This window comes from Lissotriton helveticus, chromosome 8 (genome assembly GCF_964261635.1).
Source record: "Lissotriton helveticus chromosome 8, aLisHel1.1, whole genome shotgun sequence".
Lineage (NCBI taxonomy): Eukaryota > Metazoa > Chordata > Amphibia > Caudata > Salamandridae > Lissotriton > Lissotriton helveticus.
The window spans coordinates 950,643,986-950,666,659 of record NC_136069.1 but is presented as its reverse complement, the minus strand read 5'-3'; the positions used below and the strand labels follow the sequence as shown (position 1 = coordinate 950,666,659).

The following is a 22,674-nucleotide window of genomic DNA, read 5'->3' as shown; positions in this document are numbered from 1 at the left end:
GCAACAAAGCGGCACAGTGATTTGGGTATGTCGTGGACATAGCCCAGAAGCGCTAAGAAAGCGGCGGGTTCGATAGCAAGTTGTGTCATAAGGGCATGCTGATCAGAGATTCTTCCCAACCCCTACCTCCTCAGTAGGGCGCAATTTTTACTATACAACCATGTCATGTTGGCATATTCCGCTGTTGGTGCATGGCACTTTGGACAGTGTGTTCATGTAGGTGTAGGGTCCAAGTGTGATAATGAAGTCTGTGTGATTTAAACTCTAAGCAGTAATTTATGGTGTATCATCTTGGGGCTATGATTAAAGGAAACAAGGTGTCTGTGCGAAGCTAGCTTTCCAGGTTTTATTCGACAAGGGGTATCACAGGTCAGTCTCCGATGCAGTTCAACAGTTAGAGTCACGGGTTGGTAAAAGATCTAAGCAAGTTTGGTATAGCTTTGAGATTAGCCTGTCTCTATCCAGATCGGTGAACACTAAGCTCAGTGGTCTGATTTCATCCGGTACCAGTGGGTAAGACGGATTCTGGGCTCGGAGAGCCCTATGGAGCTGGTACAGTACAAAACAGTCCATATAGAGAGCATCCTAAAATACAAGTTTTCTGTACAGGAAAACACGTGCCAATTTAGCAAGAGATCCCCAAAGGTAGTAAGGAAAATGCTACTTACCAGTATGCATCTGTTCTTGGCATGTAGAGCTGCATTTTACTAGACTTTGCATTAGATCGCCACCTGGTGTTGGGCTCGGATGATTGCATGTTGTTGTCTTGGAAGAGGTATTTTGTAGTCACGAGATAGGTGACTTCTCCCTTGGATGATAGTGCGCATGGGCATCGGCTCCATCCTTAGATTGTTTTTCGCCATGATGGAGTTAGTAGAAGTAAAGAAAAGGATGTCCATGCGTGTGCATCTAAACATAAAACTGGAACAGATACAGGTCCCGGGGAGGCGGGAGGGCGTGTTATAATCTGCAGCTCTACATGCCAAGAACAGATGCATACTGGTAAGAAGCATTTTCCGTTCGAGGCATATGAGCTGCAGATACTACACTAGTGATAATGTAAGCGGGGCTGATTGTTCACAATACGGGAGTGGCCCGTCTTCAAATATGGCGAGGAGCAGTTTACCCCCAAAGTGACCCCATACACTGTGGTGCTGGCTATTGCCCCTATGTTGTCTGCCGGCAGCATTGAGCACTGGTCAACTCTGTATAACCGATCACTTCACTTCCTTAGTGCTAGGAACGGGATTATTATTAATCATTTGTTCTCAGAATATAAAATGGCACGTAGAATTGGATGGGTGGGTCAATCCAGGAAGACACTCGAAGGAGATTGCATTATTTTAATCATTTAGGTCCCCGGATCTTGTCCATCTAATATTTGACAGGGCAGGCAATCGGTCAGTTCGATTAGGCAAGGTGGCCAAATTGCCCCTGGGGTATTTTTATCTGCCACCTATCTTCTCACGAATAGCTCCTAGGGAAAGAGGGTTCATTCAGGGCACCCAGCTCGGATATACAATTCCAACTAGTAACCACTTTGAAATGTTTAACACCCTGGAGGACATAGACTGACTACCTCATGACGAAAACTATTGTAGATTTGCTGATGGGCAGTATGGCCAGCAGGGAGATAGAGCGCTAATGCAAGCGAATACACTACAATCTCCAGCTGAGGACTTTAATCCAATACCCTTCAAGGAACATAAAGTTGCCGTAGTCAAGCCCCAACGGCCCTATTGCTGGCCCCGGATTCCATCTTTGGATCAGTTAAATGTATATAGTGCAGGGGATGTGACCAATGCTACTGGTTCAGCTCCTAGGGTTCAGATATCATCAGAAGCATCCCCTAATGTACAGTCAGAAACACTGCAGCAGAAAAGTTATGACTTTAGCAATACTCTTGATGTGGTGGTACATAGTCCCCCCTCAATTGATGTGAAAACTGGATGTAGTCTTGTATCATAAAATATATCAGGATTACGAACCAAGATTAGCAATCTCCAGGGGTCTGATTATATATTAAACTTTGAAATCAATTTGTCTACAGGAGACATGGTTGAAGGATGTAATCCATAGTAATGGATACAGACCTTTCAACACTCAAGCGATAGGGGTTTCCCACGGTAGACCCAAAGATGGACTTTGTACATATGTATCGAACAAGCTAAATTTCATTAAGATAGAGTCTCACCTTGTATCCCCTTATTATCAATTGCTAATTTTGCCACAGACTGCTTCTCATTCCACGATATTGGTCAACTTTTATAACATTCCATCTGACTGCGTCTCTAAGGTGGGTAATACATTGCATAATGATCTAAAAACTCTCTATGAAGTAAACAGTACTGTGCAAATGCTTATGTGTGGGGATTTTAACTGTGCTCTGTGTCCCACGGAGGACTGCAGGTTATGTGGTTTTAATGTAGAAGGTACAAGTAATACCCACTTCTGCCATTCAAGCATAGGGGAACTTTTTAACGAACTCATGCTTAATCTAGATTTTGCAAATGAATTATTTACCAATCCTGCTGTGATGCCACAGACTTTTAATGGCAGGGGTTTTGGCTCTACTATAGATTATATTTTGTTTTCAAACATGTTTGCTTCCAGAATCCTCACCTTCTCAGTTGGTACGAATTCAGTTAGCGACCATTTCCCTCTATGTATCACTGTTACTTTCCCTACGAGTATACAAGAAAGAGATGATTAGGATGTAGACTAGGCCTTAGGTAATTTAAAACTTGCTAAAGTGAATGGATATACCCTTTGTTGGAATATGCTGGATCCAGACATAGTAATTAAACAACTAGTTAGAAGGTGTAGATCGGCCTTTGACAAGTGCCTGAACGAATTAGCACCCTCCGAGAGCATTTTATCCTAATTTCAAGAGGTGGTGGCAGCAGTTAGGGAAGTAATGTTTAAACAAGGCAGGAAAAGGTTAGCCCCCCAGCTGTGATTCGATTCCAACTGCACTTGTGCACATTCCATTCTGAAACATGAGTTGCATAAGAGCCCAAAGGATATTATTCAAATCAGACAGGCCAGAAGAAATTATAAAAACTTACCCCTTCTAGATAGGAAGAATGCCCTCAGAAATGAAGCCTGGGAGTTGCTCACCTCAGCCTCGCAAATGAAAGATGGCGCTGCTTTCTGGAAAGCGGTCAGAACTCCATTCCTGTCTCCATTTGGGGGCCCAACAATGGAAGTGTCCATTACAGAGGGTCAATAGATTGAACATTTTTCCAGGATATATAAAAGCTATCCCCACATTCAAGGCCCCAATTGTGAATATCCTGGAGCTAACGCGCAGCCACCAGATTTACATTTCAACATTGACGAAGTAAGTAGGGCACTCTCCCCAAGTGCTGGAGGGAAGGCCTCGGGTCCCGACAGGATCCGAGTGGATCTTTATGAATCCAACGTTACCCTGTGGATACCCATAATCATGCAAAATAATTAATGCAAGAGGCCAGTTTGCCTTCCCATCAACCTGGGTGGAGTCTATTATAGTCCCCATCTTTAAAAAGGGGGACTGTCAAGACCCCACATGTTACAGGCACATCTCCTACAGCTCTGGGCAGAAGAAACCCACATTTTATCTGACATCCAATATGGTTTCCGTGAAGGACTGGGGACTGTGGAGCAGTGTCAGGCAAATATTTGCGTGACGAACTTGTGCATTTGATGTGAGATTGTTAGATGGTAGCCAATATAGTAGCTAGAATGTTGTCTATTGGCTAACATAATTATCTTTGATATGCTTACTGTGTGACTATAGTATGTTTCAAGTGAGAAACCACCTTGTTATTGTCACCATTATTACTGTCTGAACATGTCATGTCATGACATTGAAACGTCGACATATGCGTAACTGGCAGTTTGCATGAATCATAATGTATACTCCACCACTTACAGTGAATATGTGTCGCATTGATAGGGCATTGAAACGCACGTATGCAGATTAGGCGTTCTCATTCAAAGAGTTATGACTTAACATTGAAACGTCGACATGTACGTAAATTGCGTGTGCATTTGATCATAATGTATAATTCACCACTTACAGTGAATATATGTCAAATTGATGTGGCATTGAAACACAAATATACGCAGAGCATTCACATGCGTTTAAAGAACCAGTTGTAAATATACACCGCATCTTTACAACTAAAGTGAATAGGGCTCGCCATAGAGACAAACACTATAGACGCATTCACGCGATAATGTGAACCTAAACACAGTGGTTAGTGCGTCTCTTCCTTATAACGATAGTTCCCAGACTTGCACTGCTTATACTCAGATTGCCACAAACCGGCATTTACTCCTATGTGAGTTAGCCACTCACGTTATTTTCCTTTGACGTTACTGGGGTTGCTTAGCAACCAGAAATGTGGAAGCGCCGGCAACGTCCTCGCGCTGACTCAACTGGCTATATCCAGCCAGATCTTTTTCTCACGCTGTCTTTTTTTTTTTTGCAGAGTTTTATATAGCGCGAACTAGACCCGAACCGAATCAGGTATCAGAGCGCTTTACATATTTTCCAGTTATGTTACATGAGGACACACTTTCATTCACGCGGCGGCGAAGAGGAACCGGGACAGAGCCCATCCGGCCGCCTGAACGTTTACACGGATCCTTTGTGGACCATATTTACGAAATAGACGGATAGAGGTAAGCGGCGCGAAACAGACGCCACGCCGTCTTTGGAATAAACTTCACGAGTTATTCAGGCTCAGGCTACATATTAACACTGCCCCTTCGCCTGCATGCACCATATGGATGCACCGGCAAAGGCGAAGAAGGAGACAGCGAGCCACCCTAAAGAAACCCGTAGTTAGTATTGAACTCGCAAATACCTAATCGAGGTAAGCGCATTATCATGAGGGCGCGTCTCGTTTTGACCAACAATAGATTAACTCAGGCATATTTAATCAGTCAGCACGTTCTCCACAGGATTTTTCACAAAGAATCTGCCTTCTGCACACTCCAAAGAAGAGCCCGGCTGGGTCGATTTGGAGGTGAGTTCACTGTATGGTAAATCCACCAGTTTCTGTCCTCAATAAATAAGGCCACAAATCCAAACCTGACAAACCCTTTTAATCAATAGGCTGCGACAACACCCCCCCCACCCCCTTGCACCAGTCCTGATGAAGACCCACGCAGACGCTTCAAGAGCACGACACTAGGGTTGAAACGTCGACATTAGACATCAGTGGACCGTAGTTTCTAAGGACTCTGTATTGAAAACTGACTAATGTGGTATACAGAATACTGTAAATAATTCTAACCAATGGTCACCCTTCCCCCTTGTCCATTACCCCTCCTGCCACTTGGCAATCACACTGAATATATTGTATAGCACCAAATTGCACTGAGCACCATTGTCACAAATTCTCACCTCGTGCACCACTGTACAAAACTTACAGCCTTTTTTACTTTAGAACAATAGTAGTTATAAATGAATACAATTTATAAAGTATCTTGTAAACTCTTCAGATGGTTTGGATTCCCAATTTTGTTATGACTAACTCAATGTTTGTTTTGATTAACTCATTTCCACAATGGATCAAAAAGTTGTGTATAATAACATGAGTGAAGAAATTTACTGCACCCAAAAGAACCAATTGTTTATCATTATCCCAGCGCGAAACTGGACAAAGGACATGGGAGTGTCCTCCCCACTGTCCATCACCTCCCCTGAGAGGGAACCCTGAATTGTCCCAACCCTTTACTTGGGGTGCTTAAGGACTTACCCGAGGGTGGGTCCCTAGTTTCGTCATGTGACAAAATTCATTTCAAACACCAATTCTACTCCAACCGTCTGGGCACTCTGGACTTCGCTCTGGGCATCAAGGCGGCAACTGGGAAGACTCCTGATCTCGTCACCCTGCTCGTCTGCTGCAATGTCTGTGCTTGTGCTTCCTACAGGAACCTTCCAATACCTGTGGGCATCCAATACACCTGGAGGAATCTGTGACTGGGGATAAGTGTCTGAAAAGATTGAAAACATCGTCCATCATCTCCTTGTGTTTGACCTGAAGGAATCTCAATTGAAGTGAAGGAGTCACTGCCCTGATTCTGCAGGCACCGCAACGAAGCTGACCACTCTGCTAATCCTGGGCTCACACAGATTCCGAGAGGCTCAGCAACACAGTTGGTGGTTCTTCTTATCCCTCGAGGTCTGCCCGGTTGTCTCACCAAGTTTGAGGCCAGTATCCTTTGTCAGGGCCGCAGGAACCAAAGCCCTATGCACTGCATCTACTTACAGTTGCAAATGCTTGTTGGCTTCCTTCCATCAAGATCTTCAGGCTACAAGTAGCCACAACCTCAAGCATCTCCTGTGACCGAGATCTTCATCCTCACCACATCTCTTGCATTGTGGGCTTGCGTCTTTGGTGAGCTGCTTGAGGTCCTCTCGCGACTCCAGTGCCTACGGCCAGTGGGTCCTCTTGAAGGTCATCTTTGACTTCTTTGGGCACCCCAGATTGCTCAGGCCTGCCCCAACTCCCCTGCTTGTGGTGAGTCACCTGGACCTTGCTGGTCCCGACAACCTTCTTCGCTTTCCACACTGTTTGCAGTTGCCAAGGCTTGTTGGTGCTCACGACGGACAACAATCATGCAACTCTCGACATCAGACGTGGGGTAGCTCTTTAATGGCTCCTGGTCTTCCACAGTGTCGCCTGGTCCTCACAGCTGCATCTCCAAGGTCACCATCAGCTCTCATGCAACACTCAACATCAGGGTCTCCTGGTAACTCCCGAGTGTCATAGACTGTCCCCTCTGCTTGCATGTACTTCTCAACTTTAATCAGCCTTTGGATTCCACTAGACACTTGCCCCTTCTTTAGCAGCGGCATCTTCCTGAAGTCCTCCACTGGGTTCACAGGCAGTATCCAACACCACTTCACACCTAGGCACCCAGCTTTTCAGGTGTAGATATCCTGGTTCCTAGGGTTCCACGGGTGGGGTGGCTCTCCAAACTTATGTCTTCCAAGGGTTTTCTTCAGGGTCCAGACTAGTCAAAAAAACTTCTGACACCAGCAAAAAGTGGGGGTAACCATGAAAGCTGATCAGACATACCCAGGGCCTGCATACTTGATTGACCCCAAACATATACAACCCCCAGAAGCCAATATTTTCCTCGGATACCTGGGGAGGGGTGCCATCTCCTTAAACTACCCCTCACTGGTTATTCACTCTCCGGACGGCATTGAGCGCAACAGACTAAGTTGGAGCTCCTGGGTGGGAGACCTCAATGAGGATGAGCGGAGTGAGGCATGCATGCATGGCGCCCAGGGAATTAACAATCTCTTAGCAACTGCGCATGGTCCAATTCAACATTCTTCATACAACTTGCGTTACCCCGCTGCAACTGCAACACTTGCTGCTCACGCTGCCTGCGCACATTGTGCGCTCACAGCGGCAGATTTCTTCCATATGGCATGGGAGTGCCCAGCGTTGCGCCCCTTGTGGGAGGAGTGGGTTGAGTACTCTCCAATGTCCTGAGGTACCCCCTAGAGCTGACCCACCGTAATATATTATGGGAGGATTCTGGAGGCCCGAGGGCAGAACGCACCTTTCAGGGGGGAGCCTGCCTGGCAGCCAAAAGAGATGTGGCATGCAACTGGAAGTAACCCGCAGCATCCACGATTCAGTGCTGGCGTCAGGGGATGGACTGATTCAGTGCTGGCGTCAGGGGATGGACTGATTCACGCACCAAGAGAAACCTATCGTTATGGCCTATGGCTGTCCTCGTAAACACGAGCAGGTGAGGGGGAAACTGTGTTGCTACTATGGTTTGTCAATATGATTCATTACTTCCAAGTCAGAAGGCTGCCAGGACTCATTAAATTGCTATATAAAGGACATCCATGTTTTGTAATGCCATGTGCCTTGCTGCGAAACTCCTAAACAACTAAAGTTGGTAATCAAAATAAAAATAAAAATTACCTGTGCTGTTCGCAGCAACATCCCCTTGAAGGTCATCATCAAAGATCTCTCGGCCATCTTCTACATAACCAACGCCATCTATGTAAAGAGGGACACAAGCAATACCATACGTAATTTAAATAGGTTATCTGCTCTATGGATTAGAGGATCAGGTCCCCCACTGTGCCTGGCACGAGAAAGGTTTAGATATCCATCACCGAATCATTTTCAAAACCATCATTTGAGAAAATTAACAATACTTTATGGTTATGGCTAAAGCATCCATTCTTACTATCACTTGCGTTACATACAAAGTTCAGTAGGAAACAGTCCTCAGTTCCTTGCTCTTTTAAAAACAGTCATCTACGGTCAGCTTTGCAAATCAGGGTCTTCTTAATTATTTCAGTTACTAAAGGAAGCGAACATTGCTTCACACAATTTGTGTTCTCTACCGTCTTGTGTGTACACCAGGGTAAGCGGTTATTGTTCTCAGTACGAGTGACAAAATTCTCAACGCACACTGTACTACACCAGCTCAGTGTGGAAATTTTGTTAATGTTTGGCCTGGGCTGATAGAAGCATGCTTCTGGTGGGGAATATTAGATTATGTACAACTCAAAACTATTGTCACTGAACCTTCTTAAATCTACATTGGCAATCACCCTATCCATCACCTCAAAAATATACTATATTTGCAAATAAAAGTATTTGTCACACATGCGGTAACACTTTTAGCCACCAAAGCCATGCGAAAAAGTTCCACAGCTATTAGAGATGGGGAACTGGAGGAGCCTAGCTCGAGGACGTAATGGCCGCCTTTTAGCTCGGCTCCGTCGGCCCTCCGGCTAACCTCGACTATCCTGCAATATATCCTGCACTGCGACGATACTTCAATACAGAATTTGAAATTTAAAGACCCACTCTTACTCACCGTCTGGTCCGGAGGTTCCTGTGTACTGTGGGTCCGCAGCTGTGCCCTCGGTGAGATTGGGGCCTCCGGGCACTCGAGACCGGGACCTCGCCTGCGGGACCCGACCGGCGGAGAAGAGATTGCCGGCCCCGGCCGCGAGAGTGAGCCACTGGTGGGAACCGTTGTGCGTGTGCCCCGGAGATCCTGAACCGGCCCCGATGACTGGGCCGTGCGGCTGGAGGGGGACGAGATGTGTTGGGGGCTGACCGTGTGAAGGGGTCCCTTCGCCTTTGTCCTGTCCGGCGGCCCTGAACCCCGCGCCTGGCTCTCGCCTGTGGGGCCTGCCACTGTTCGGAGGGGACCCCCCCCCATCGGGCGCTCGCCCATCCTGTGCCGGTGAGGCCGTTGTTGGGAGCCTCCGGAGGTCTGTAAAGTCCTACATTTGGGAACTGTTTGGGGGCCCACGGTGAAGTGTGGGGCGGCGAAACTCACAAGATGGCTACCGACAACGCGGGGGGTGCTCCGCTCTGCACCGACGCTCCTTACCGGCCGGATTGTGCGGAGGCCTGGGTGTGTACTCGAGCGCCCACGCCCGGAGATGTCCTGGACGCCTTGATGTCATTGTACGCTGTCTTGGCCCCCGGTGCCTCTACCGACCCCATGCGGCTCGCCGCCATTTTGGGCCGCCGCTCTTTCATGCACCCCTATCGTCCTGATGCCGCCATTGCTTCGCCCCCTTCGGCTGCGCCAGGAGTTGCTGTTGTTGTTCTTCGGCCGCTTGATGGACCGGTGACTTTTGACCCTCTGCTTCCTCATCGCCTGGATTTCGAGGACTTCCACACGACGCGGAGATCTGCTCCTTCCCGGGTACCTGGGACTTATGGTGGGCCGCTGTTTGCTCCCGCTTCGTTGGATTCGAACTTTTGTCCTGGAGGGGTACCTTTGTATTGTCGAATTGCGCACCTGGACTCCGGCTTGCCTTTGCTTGCCCTGTCGTTACTGCTACAATTGACTTGCTTTATTGACTTTTTGTATTCCCTCCGTACGAAGGCTCTCCCTGATTTATATCACTGCCGTGACTCTGGACAACATTACGATTATTTTGTGCTGGGTGGTCCGCTCCACATTATCCTTTATTGGGTTGGTTTCGTGGTTAGGAAGGGTTGGGGGTGAGTTGCACGACATGATAGTTTGCTGGTTTACCACTGATGTTTGTACTCCCGACACGGTGAAACGTTACAATCTCTTCCTCCTCCCCCTCCCTGTGGTTTTTGCTGTATGTGAAGGTGTAGTATTGATTTGATACTTATTCATTCGTTGGTCGGGGGAGGGTCGTAGCCGAATGTGTTTGCTCATATCCTCTGGCTCCTCCCTCACATTTTATTTTTGTTTCGTATTTCCTCTCCTCCTCTTTTTGTCTTCTTCCTCTACTTTCTTTTTTCACTATATTTCGGGTTTCGGATTAGGGCGACAGGCACGCTGTTTGGAGGGTAGGCCGTAGCCTTCTGCAGGGGTGCGGGGTGGGACGGGTGGGCGGGGTCTTTCAGATGTTTTCTTTTGGTTCTATGGCCCTTTTCTATCCCTTTATAGCGGTGCCGCTTCTGTCCTCGCTTCTCAGGCATGAGTGGGTTGGGGTCTGTTGCTATGCCACTTTTATCGGTTTCGAGGCTTCGTCGCGACTGCCACACCCTTCTTTTCGCCAGCTTCCACTTTCTTCTGTACTATTAGCCGCGGGTTGCCTGGCCCGGGGTGGCGCCCATCTTGCACGATTGTGTTTCTCCTTTTATATTTCTTTTACTTTGCTCTTTCTCCTTTCCTTTCCCCCTTTTCTGTCCCTTTTTGGTTTCCTCCCCTTTGTTTCCCCCCTATTTTTTTCCCCCTTTCCCTTCCCCTTTCCCCTTCCCCCCCCCCTTTCCCCCCCCTCTCCCCCCCCTCCCCCTTTTTCCCAGGCTCGTATTGAGAGAAGTGGGTTCGGTTTGTACGGTTTATCCGCTCCCCTTGCCTCTGTTAGCGTGTTATTGGGTGGGGGACATGAGATCTTGGTAGCACTTGTATGCTTCTCCACTATATTTTGCGTTTGTTTTGTGCTACTGTCGACTCGTGCCCTTACATCCTCCCCCCCCCCCCTCCTCTCGTTTTGGCATGGGTGTATTCCTGTTTCTGGGTTTTCCCGTATTTGTGAGTCAGCCATGAGCCTTGTCCCCTTATTATAAAATAGACCTCATTGATCCTGATATTGGGCAGTTATTGCCGCTTATCCCATTTCTAGCATTGTTCAATTATGTTTGCTTGCCTGCCAACTGGCCTTGTGTCGCTTATTTTGATTCTTGATCGTCTTTGACTTGTGGCCGGCCGGATTGGTTGTAGGCCCACACATGTTTATCCTAATGATGCAAATAAAGGTCTTCAAAAAAAAAAAAAAAAAAAAAAAAAAGAGAGATGGGGAACTGAAACCAACTCGTTCTAGACCTACAACACCGCCAAAATGAACCATGAACCACAGATCATCACGCGACAACAGCTCCAAAACATTTCGGACTCGGACGTTAGCTCGTGTGTCAGAACTGACATCACCAATAGTAATGAACTGAACAAACTGCCAACACTGGATGCAAAAAGTAATGCTTGGGGGTAAGAGTCTTGGCTGTCTGTGCAGAGGTAAATGCTAGGTAAAACGACTATACCAAAGGGGCCAGCATAGTACAGAACCAGGGTCCTGGCAACTCATTTAGGCACAACACGCTAGAGTTGATCTAAATGCTTTATCCTCTGTTCGAACCTCAAGAATAGGAAAGAGACGATTGATAATGCTAAGCAGTACTCCAGCAAGCACAGTCTTGGCAAAAACAGACAGAATAAACTAAAGTCAATGCCCTAAAAAAAAAAAGACATGTTACAACAGTGAAATATCACATGAGATAACATTAGCCAATGTCTTTAATTTGGTTGCATAGGTTTCTAAATGGAAATGCTGGCAAATGTTTAATGAAGCAGTCCACACTAAAAAAAAAAATAAAAAAAAAAAAACACCTGGTAGGGCTAACAGCAAGACTCCTCATTGAAAATTGCGCCCGCAAAGGGCCAGATTCTGAGAATCTGGCCCTTTGCGAGCGCAATTTTTGCATTTGGGATTCATCATTTGATTGTCAGTGTGCTCGCGGGTGTTGGGTCCTGAGGCGGAAGCCGGGACCGTGCGTGTGAGAGCGGACTAACTGTTTTTAAAAACTGCTGCTGGAAAAATTATTTTATTGTGTAACTGTGTACCCTGTATAGCTTTTAAAAGACTACGTTTTAAAAGTTTATCTTTGCTCCACTTACCGATCGCTCACTCTCTGGGCACATACTCTATCGGCTTCTGTATCCGCCCACTAATCTTGCTCGCCTCATTGCAGCAGATTAGGCGCTGCTGAGGTCAGAGTGCAAGACACCATCTTAGGTGAGGAGCAGGCGAACGGCACAGTGCTCGGCCCCTCCCACCTCTACGGTCATAAAATGAAACCTTCTCCACAAAAGCGCAGCGGACGAGCGCAGCGGGCGCGTCGACCGCGCGCCGAAGACGCGCCAAAGACGAGCCTGTCTGCGCCCGTCCGCGACCGGCCGGGACTAGGGGCATACCATGCTCCTCGACCTATTCACTACTCCAGGGCCGATATCTTGGAGTGTAATAATAACAAAGCCCATTTATACCTTCCAAAGGACACACTCCATCGCCTTTGTAAGTATGGTATTCTGAGTCAGGGCTGCCATCTGACCACCCGTGCAGATAGTAAGGTATCGCCTGATTTACCCGCCCAGTCGCTCGCTATTTTATACTTAAACACCTTGTCAAGCATCAGATGGAAATCTTTCTGCTACTAGACACGGAGAAACCAGATATTCTCCTACTGGCAGAAACGTGGCTAACTCCTACCTCCGCACCCGACATAATAGCAGCTCTGCCACCTAACTACTATATTATTCAGGCAGATCGTGTCAATGGGAAAGGAGGAGGTGAAGTCGCCGCAATTATCCACTCTGATCTGAATGTTACCACTCTTACCTGCTTAACGTTAGCCAATACAGATAACCTAGTACTAAAAATTGCTACCCCCCACATGACTATAGCATGCGTCCTTTTGTACAGACCGCCCACCTTGATGCCATTGTTTCCCATGGCCCTAAGTGATCAAGTTGCTAACCTGGCACTCGATCATGCTAGGATCTTTTTAGTAGGGGACTTTAACTATTGGTATAAAGACCCTTCAGAGGGCCCTCAATCGGCAGAACTGACTGATCTTCTGTCTAACCTAAATTTTAATCAACTAGTGCTCTCCCCCACCCACTGCAAAGGTCACATACTAGACCATGTGTGGTCCAATACCACATGCATAACCACCCCGATAACCTTGCCATGCCTCTGGTCAGACCATCTCATTCTTAAATTTAAGGTTTGCATCACCCCCACTATGACCACTGTGCCAGTCGCCGGCAGGTTAGCCAGAAATTGGAATGCAATGGACAAAACTGCTTTCTTACAGTCCCTAGCTAATGCCATCCCCTCCCTGGACAACGATATAAACCGGTCAGTATCCACGCTCACTGGCTGGCTACAAGCAGCTAGTAATCTTCATGCCCCGTACAAAAGAATTAGACTGGCACGACGCAAGGATGCCAATAGATGGTTTTCCTCTGACCTGAAAACTAGGAAACTGGCCCTCCGGCATCTTGAACGCCTTTGGCGCCGCGAATATGATCCTGAGGAAAAAACTAAATATATCAGGGCGAGAAAGGATTATATGAATGCCATCTCCGCAGCAAAGGCGGAGTACTTTTCTTCTCGAATCCTAGATTCCTCAAACAAATCTAAGGATATTTTCTCTATTTTTAACGAATTGACGAACCTGGAGAATGTCCGCCCTAAAGTAATTCCTACCCAGGGTCTGTGTGACTCACTTAACACCTACTTTAGTGATAAAATTGCAGACATAAAAACTAGTATTCCCCAATCTATGACTCCATTCACGACCGGTATGGCAATCAAGACCAGTACGACCATCCTCTCCAACTTTCAGCTCATAACTCAAGTCCAGCTCCTGGAACTAATGACAAGAGTCAAATCCGGCTCCCCATTGGACATCTGCCCCCCCGTATCTTAAAAGAGTGCTTCTCTACCTACCCAGCCCCTGCACTCTTAAACGACTCCCTTACCTCGGGCATAGCCCCATCTGCCTTTAAAGAGGCCACGGTCATACCTCTATTAAAAAAAACAAGGGCTGACCCTGCATGCAAGGCAAATTACCGGCCCATCTCCTTGTTGCCTTACTTAGCAAAAGTCCTGGAGGCACATGTGGCGAAAAGCCTCTCTAATTTTCTGGAGGAATCATCCTGTTTTGACCCCCATCAGGCCGGATTCCGGCCAGCACACTCAACAGAGGCAGTGGTTACCGCAGTTTTGGACACACTTCGTCACTGCGCTGACAGACGTTCCCCCCCAGGCCCTGGTGCTCCTAGATTTGTCGGCCGCGTTCGACACGGTCGACCAGAACATCTTGATCGACCGTGTCGGACAGGCCGGGATACGGCTGCACGCTGGCTGAGGTCCTTCTTGGAGGACCGCTCTCAAGCGGTGCGCCTGGGAGACCTCACCGTTGTTAAACAGCCCATCTTATGTGGAGTGCCACACGGCTCCTCTTTGTCACCTCACCTTTTTAATATATATATATATATACTCCCTCTCATACAAACCCTTAGAGACAAACAGGTGAGAGTCTTCAACTATGCTGACGACCTGCAGCTTCTTTTTACCATTGACAACTCTGTAAAATCCATTAGCCATTTCCAGTCAACCATGAGGTTCATTAAATCCTGGATGGACCAAAACCAGCTGAAACTAAATCCAGGTAAAACCGAACTGGTATTGACTGGGGACAGTGCTAAATATGGGGGCCCCCACTACTGGCCATTAGATCTGGGTTAAGCTCCGCTACCATCACCATCGGCCAAAACGCTTGGAGTCATCGTGGACAGCGATCTCTCACTAAAAGCACAAGTGGGCCAGGTGGTTTCCAAATGCTTTTTTCAGCTAAAAAAAATTAGGAAGGTCCGGCGACTATTAACGCCAGAAGCAACCACCCAGGTTGTGATCGCCACGGTTCTATCTCATCTGGATTACGCGAATGCCATCTACCTGGGTCTTCCAAATTATCTACTCCAGCGTCTCCAGATGGTGCAGAACTATGCCGCTAGGCTGATTTTAAAGCAACCAAGGTGGCATGCAGCTACCCCCCTACTCACCAAACTACACTGGCTTCCGGTCACGCAACGCTGTGCCTTCAAGGCAGGTTGCATGATCTTTAAGTCGCTGCATGGCAACAGCCCTAAATTCATCAACCAACTAATCACTAGATACGTTCCCTCTCGCAACCTTTGCTCACTCCATCAGGGCCTCCTCCAGATCCTCCCTTTCAAACTTAAACGTGCTGGTGGACGTAGGTTTGCAACACTTGCCCCTTGTTTATGGAATACCTTCCCACTGGAGATCCGTTACTGCCAAGACCGTTTATCCTTCCGGAAAGCGCTGAAGACCTGGTTATTCAGACAAGCATTTTAATTAACTCTCCACTTCTCACCCTGACCGTGCTACTGTCGAACCTAGCGCCAAGAAACTAATCAGTGATAGTGCGCTCAATAAATAATTTAATAACATAACATCATCCCAAATGCAAAAATCGCTAATAGCAAAATCGTAAGATTGTGAGGAATTGCATTTAAGGAATCTCTATTTAAGATTCCTTAAATGCAATTCATTAACCATTTTTAATTTGCGAATTCACAATTTTTGGCCGCTATTTACCACGAAGTCTGACTTCGTGGTAAATAGCGAAAACTTAGAAAAATGCACTTTAGTGCATTTTTCTAAGTTGTATGTTACACACACACATGTCCTTTGGACATGTGTGTGCGCAACATCAGTCTACATTTTCATTTCAGGGGTGCTACGGGGTGTCCTTTGGACACCCCTGGCACCCTTGAAATCGCATCCTTATTTGCGATTAGCAAATTGCTAATCGCAAATAAGGAATTACTCCCCATTCATTCCTATGGGCTTTTAGGCCCATAGGAATGAATGGGGAGTTATTCCTTATTTGCGATTAGCAATTTGCTAATCGCAAATAAGGAAGCATTAGGAATCACAATTTGTTTTGCGATTTCTAAATGAATCCCGTTTTGCAAGTCCTTAATAGCGATTCCTTAATAATCGCTATTAAGGACTCGCAAAACGGGACAATGATGAATCTGGCTGCTAGTGCGGAAACTGATTCAACCACATGGCAACAAAAACCCAAACAGATTTTTGAAGAATTTGATTAGTCAGAAAAGTACCATCATCCACAATCCAGTCATCTTCCTGACGCTCACGGACCATCTTCGAGTACTCTTCTTCATTAACTTCGTCGTAAACACCGGTAAACTCTTCAACCTACAGAAGCCAAAACATCCCGTAAATCAACACTTATTACGTTATCACAGACAAAAGTAGGCACAACAGGGTTTTTTGTTTGTTTTCTTAACACAAGTTGCAGTGCCTGCTTTTTGGCTACAAGTTGTAATAGATGTACAAACTATTCAGAATAAAAACCAAAAAGTTCTTGTCTCAAACTCCATTTGCACCCACACTTTCTGCCCAAGCCCCTAACTCAAGGGATGGCTATTAACAGGTGGTATTAACCAACTACCAACCAACTACCAACTACCAACTAAATATTGCTAGAGGACCCAAGGAACTAGAAGTGGAAACGGAGCTTTATTTTAGAGAAAACGTTGTCTCGGTACAGTCCGCTGTTACTCTGTGGGAGGCCTTCAAGGCATTGTTGCGAGATCAGGCCCAAAATATTATTGCCCACAAGAGAAAGCAGGAAACCCAAGATTTTAGAACTGGAGCGCAGGCTAGTGGACCTTGAAAATAGTAGCCCGTCCGCACCGACTGAACATATTCTCTTCTGGAAACGTCAGTTCGGCAGAGGGTAACAGGCACTGGCTACTGGGGAGGCACAGGCACACCAGTTAGCGGTTCAACATACATTATATGAGACCGGAGATAGAGCAGGTAAACTTTTGGCTTGGCAGGAATGAACAGGAGTCAAGGTGGGTTACCTCCATTAGGGAACACAGCCGGACCCTCACCACACCCTAAGACATTGCAGGGGCTTTTGCGGAGTATTACTCTGCACTTTACGCACCACAGACACTGGCAAGTGAAGCCAGTATAGCCTAATACCATGAACAGATTGAACTCCTGAGTCTTACGCTAATCAACAGGGATAGATTAGAGGATATTACCCTGGCGGAGGTCGTCGAGGCCATTGGCCGCCTGAAAAGCAGGAAAACTGCAGGCCCGAATGGCCTCCCAGGGGAATTTCTCAAGGCACACAGTGCCCTACTGGCTCCACACTTACTCAACATGTTTCAGGCCTTGAAATAGGATGGAATGCTCCCACCGGATCTCAGATTGGAAACGGTGGTGGTGATACCCAAGGTGGGGAAGCCCCCAGGAGAGTGTGGGTCCTACCGTCCCATATCATTGTTAAATATAGAAACCAAAATACTGGCTACTATCCTTGCGACGCGTCTCCTGACCGTCCTCTTATCCCTGATACATGGTGACCAAACCGGTTTTATGCAGAGACGAGCCACACAATATAACCTGCGAAGAGTGGTTAACTGGATGGATGTTGTCCGCGATCAGGAAGAGGCCCACCTGCTCCTGTCACTGGACGCTGAAAAGGCGTTTGACATCGTCCATTGGCCTTTTCGGAGATGTGCATTAGAGAGGTTTAGCCCAGAGTTTAGGGAGTGGGTGACGCTACTGTACACAGCCCCAGAGGTTAGAGTTCGGTGAATGGCGCCTTCTCAGGCACCTGGCAGATCCAGAGAGGGACTAGACAGGAATGCCCCCTTTAACCCTTACTGTTTGCCCTCATACTTGAAACCCTGGCCTGTGTTATCAGAGCTGTCCTGGGAGGGTTTGTTGATGAAGCCCGTCTACTACACGAGGAACACATATCACTGTACACAGATGATATTTTACTCTATGTGACAAACCCAGCAGAGACACTCACTCACATGCTACAGATATTCGAGGAATATGGGCGCCAGGCTGGGTATAGGATCAATTGGGGCAAATCCACTCTGTACCCAGTGGGAGGTGTGGTGAAGCCTCAGGTCTACCCCAGCTGCTTCAGATGCTCAATGGAAGGCTTTACGTATCTGGAGAGAGAGATAGATATACACAAACACATACACACACCGAGGTGGTAGCGGGCTGTGCACGCAACCTCCGGCGGGATATCTCCAACTTCCAGGAGGATGTCAAGCGGTGGAGAAGGCTCCCGCTGACAATTATGGGCAGAGCCGTCATGTATAAGATGATCACACTTCTCAAATTGCTCTATATCCTGCAAAACACCTACACCAAAATACGGGAATCCGTGTTTAAAACCATAGACCATGAACTGCGTATACTCCTGTGGGATGGGCCCATCCCCGCATTGCACTTCAAACACTCCAGAGGAACACCTACAACGGGGGTTTGGCCCTACCAGACATTCGGGCGTACTATAGAGCTACCCATCTTATCGTAATTAATGAATGGACTCATGCACCTAGGGACCACCCTACATATAGGCTGGAGAGATTGCAATTTAGGGGAAACACGCACTAGCATTATCTCTATGGGGCAGAGGAGGTGGCCGCTTGCTGCAAGCAACCCAGAGAACGATAGAGGCGTGGAAAGGCGCTGAGCGACAAATGCAATGGCCCACAAACCAACAAGAGAGACACCCCTAAGGGAGGGGAATAGATTGACAGATATTAGAAAATTGCGCGGGTTTAAGCAATGGGACTTAATTGGTATTTCTAGAGCGGGTGAAGTCTTTAAAAAAGGGGTGTTGGTATCAGCTTCACAACACCCAGGCTTACGCATACCTCCGTCTGAAGCATGCATGGAGAGCGGAAGGGTTAGATGGGGCGACATTACTAGAATATGCCCTGTTAGAGGGGCGACTCCTACAGGAGGAGATCCTAGCTAAAGCTATCTCATATACCTATAAAATACTACTTAATAACATGCAGGATAACCTGGGCCCCCTCCGAGCCAAATGAGACAAGACCACTGGGGTATTGGATGATCTCGACTGAGAGGCAGCACTCGTGCATCCACGGGAGGTGGCCATTAAGTTAAGGTTGCAACTCATCCAATATAAAATATTACACAGTCTATTTTGATAGGGCAAGACTGCATAAAATAGGGTGTGCTCAGAGTCTCAAGTGTCTTCCTTGTCACATTGATCGTGGAACATACATACACACACACACTGGGAATGTACCAAAGTCCAAACGTACTGGGAAAAGATTGTGGCAGAGCTGAATAATATACAAGAAGTCCAACTAGAATTGGAACTGAAGTTACTCCTTTGGAGGATTCCTACCGAAGTGGACATCCCGCGGAGCAAGCTTCTCCTCGCCAACTTAGGGTGGATCGTGGCCAGACGAGACATAGCAAAGTACTGGGGGTGGGCCGCGACTTCCCACCCTGAATGGAGGGAGAGTCTTGATTTATACATGGTGGCGGAGCAAATGACCTACAAGGCTAGGGGTTGCCAATGGACGTTTCGTAAAATATGGGCACCATGGATAAACTATTATGACTTAGACATTGGAGGTGAGGCAGGGGATGGGGACCTACTACTGGATGGACCGGGGAGGCAACCTTAAATGTTGTGATGTCCCAGGACCCACGTGCGATGTAACTAAGACTCTGTATATCAGCTGTGCCCACGCCACCCTAACTAGACTACTGCCTGGCTGGAAGAGGACAATGTGCCCTATTGTGTGCCTTGCCATGTTGATATGGATGGATATCTATTGTGCATTGTGTATTCATGCTTGGTTTGATGTTTTGTTTCATATCAAAAGCAAAATAAAAATACAAATATTTTCAAAAATATTGCTAGAGGGCATCAAGAATAAAAAGTGGCCAACTACAATGCTTAGAGCGCTAGAAACTTCAATTCTTTTAGTCTGCAGGGTAAGCCTTCTGTGTATTGCAGGTCATAAACAGCATGGGTCGGAGTGAGTTCCCTATGGGCCCTGGCATGTACTGATCTGCACATGGGTAGCTGGCAGCAGCTAGTTCCATAAAGTGTGCGACTGCCTAAAAGTCTGCAGCCCCTTGGTACAGATGAGTAATGCCAGACAAAATTACACAAGAGGGAGATACAAGAATCATCATGTGGGAATAGTGAGCATAGAACCAAAATCACACAAGCTCATGGGTGACATTGGGAAGAAACTAAGCATATAGGTAATGGGGGTGCAGAAGTGCACTAAGGCGTTGTGGGTTAGAAAGACCAGAGTGGGGTGTGTAGGAAGGTGGATATCTGACTATATGGTTACCCCCACTTTTTGCCTGGTGTTTTGCTGGTTTTCGACTTAGTTGGACTGGGACCCTGCTATTAGGGGCCCCAGTCTATTCGCTTTCTCTATAAAATGGACACCATGTACTTTAGGTACATACCAGATTGGTTACTGGGTCACCCTAGTGAGCCCCTGTATAGTGTACCATAGGTACCCAGGACATAGGTGCACCCTAGGCCTACCAGGGGCTGCAGCATGTATTGTGCCACCCCTAGTTTGCCTTCCAAACTGACACCACGTCTGTTCACACAGCCTGGGTAAGGTGGTGTAATCACCCCTCACTTAGATATAGTATACCTATATCTATATACCTATATAGACACATATACACCTATAAGCTACTCCTAAGGCAGACCTCGACAATCCTGGAGGTAGCGTGCTTGGTTTTATGTGAGAGGGTGCCCTAGCCCAAGCTGAGCACCTCTGCAGCTTTCGGAACCATCTCCTTAGGGCTGTTCTATGATATAGCCATACCATATACTCTTTAAGTGCATTATAATCCTCGCGGTTAATGCTAACTTAGGTTTGGCTTTATCAAAACATGTTGTGTAAGGTGTCAAACACTTTGGAATGTTACCCGCCTGCCAGTCCTGGTGGCAGGGGTAACAATCCACCCTTCTATAAGGAAAAGACATGTAGTTACTGGTTTACCCGGTTAAAGTTAAACAGAGCCTCAGCATCACAAAATGGATGCTGATGACACAGACATGAGTCTGCCCTCCTGCTGCTGGACGAAACTCCAGCAGGGTAGGCCTGGACAATAGGTTTCCTGCCCAGGGAGGTGCTGGCACCTCCCCAGACAGGGTTTTGTGTATTGGGACAGGGAGGGCTGCATTTAGTGAATGCTTTCCAGACACTGCCTGGGGCACACTAGGTGCTCCATGTATTTCCCAGTTCAAACTGGTTGCTGGGGCACTCAGCCCCAGCTCTGGCGCGAAACTGGACAAAGGGGAAGGGGTGTAACCACCCCTCCCCAGGTCCACCCATAGGAGGGACCTCAGAGTTAGTCCAACCCCTAAACTTGCTATAAGTATAGAACCACAGTCCCTAGGACTTTATATTACCCTGGACGAAACTCTGAAACATATATCCTGGACCTTTGACATTCCATTTCGACAGAAGAGGGAAGATATCTCCCTTGTGGTCAAAATGGGACCACCCTGTTGAAACAGGCACCAACAGCAACTTTGCCGGTCTGCATTTTCGAAGCTCCCGCCAGATCCCGAAGAATCTGCGACACAGGACACACACTTCCAGACATCTGACCCCGACCTTCGCTCACAGCAAAGCTGAGACTCGTGGCAGACACAAGAGACGTGGGTCCGGAACTCCTGGACATCCTGCATTTTGCACGCTGCACCTACTTCCCGAGGTATCCCGAAGTTGTGCATTGGGGTGCTTGAAGCCCCAGCCCCGAGCACCATTTGCACCGAAGCTCGGAGGCCCACTTTGTGCATTTCCGCTCAACGCGTCTTCACGGTTCCTAGGCCGCTGGCTAATGAGCCTGCCCGAAGACCAATCTTGAATTCCTTTGCTTTCCTGGTTTCTCCAGGCTTGCTCCAACTTCTCCCCAACAGAGAAGTTCCTCAGACCTTGCTGGTCTGCACCGAAGCCAATCTAGACATCCTGTGTGGATTGCGTTTGCCAAGGCTTGTTGGGTCCCATCCGGATACAGACACCGCAGTCAACTAGATCCTTCGTGGGACAGCTCGAATCCAGCTCCTGGTAGTCGTCTACGCCTCCTGGTCCTCGTGGCTGAAGAGACAAACTTCACCTTTTCACCTGAAATCACCAGACATCTGGTGGCATCTTTCTATCGCTGCCCTGGTTACTGGCTAGTGGCCCAGACTCTGTCTCCCCTGCTTTCAGGTTCTTCAGATCTTCGATCCATCCTTGGATCCACCCGGACACTTTTCCTCTGGTCGCCTGCAGCACTTCTTCGAAGCTCTCCACTGGACTCGATGACGAAACCAGACACCAAAAGACACCTATGAACCTGGCTTCCGTGGGTGAGGTAACACGAGTACTCTGGTAGTCTCGAGGGCATTGGCCCTCCAAGTGTCTAAGTCTAAAAGGGTTCCATCGTAGTTCATTCAGAAGTGTCCTTAATCTTTAAAATTGTAACTTGTTTGTTTCCCATACAAAGTCAATGGTAACCCGCGGCTGTGTTTAGACACTGCACGAGTCTCCCGTGGGCCTCCTACATCCTAACCATTGGTTGTTCCTAGAAGCCCCAGCGATTCCACAGGCCATAGGCCTGCTTTTTCTCACGTGGTTCTTATACTACTATTTTAGTATAATGGTTTGTGAGGCCCCTGGGGCAAAACGTATACTGTGCAACTTATCGTATGCTAATTAGGTTCCTTGTATTGTAATTTTACC

General features: G+C 47.4%; 1 protein-coding gene across 1 annotated transcript in view; it reads right to left on the bottom strand.

Annotated features, from left to right (window-relative positions):
• The window catches only part of POLA1 (DNA polymerase alpha 1, catalytic subunit), a 1,864,208-nt gene that overhangs the window by 1,754,447 nt on the left and 87,087 nt on the right, over nt 1-22,674 (bottom strand). Inside the window, exons 3-4 of the mRNA XM_078657805.1 lie at nt 16,201-16,297; nt 7,950-8,027 (exon numbers count right to left, since the gene is read on the bottom strand). Of these exons, the coding sequence (XP_078513931.1) occupies nt 7,950-8,027; nt 16,201-16,297 (175 nt within the window). The remainder of the gene's footprint in view (nt 1-7,949; nt 8,028-16,200; nt 16,298-22,674) is intronic.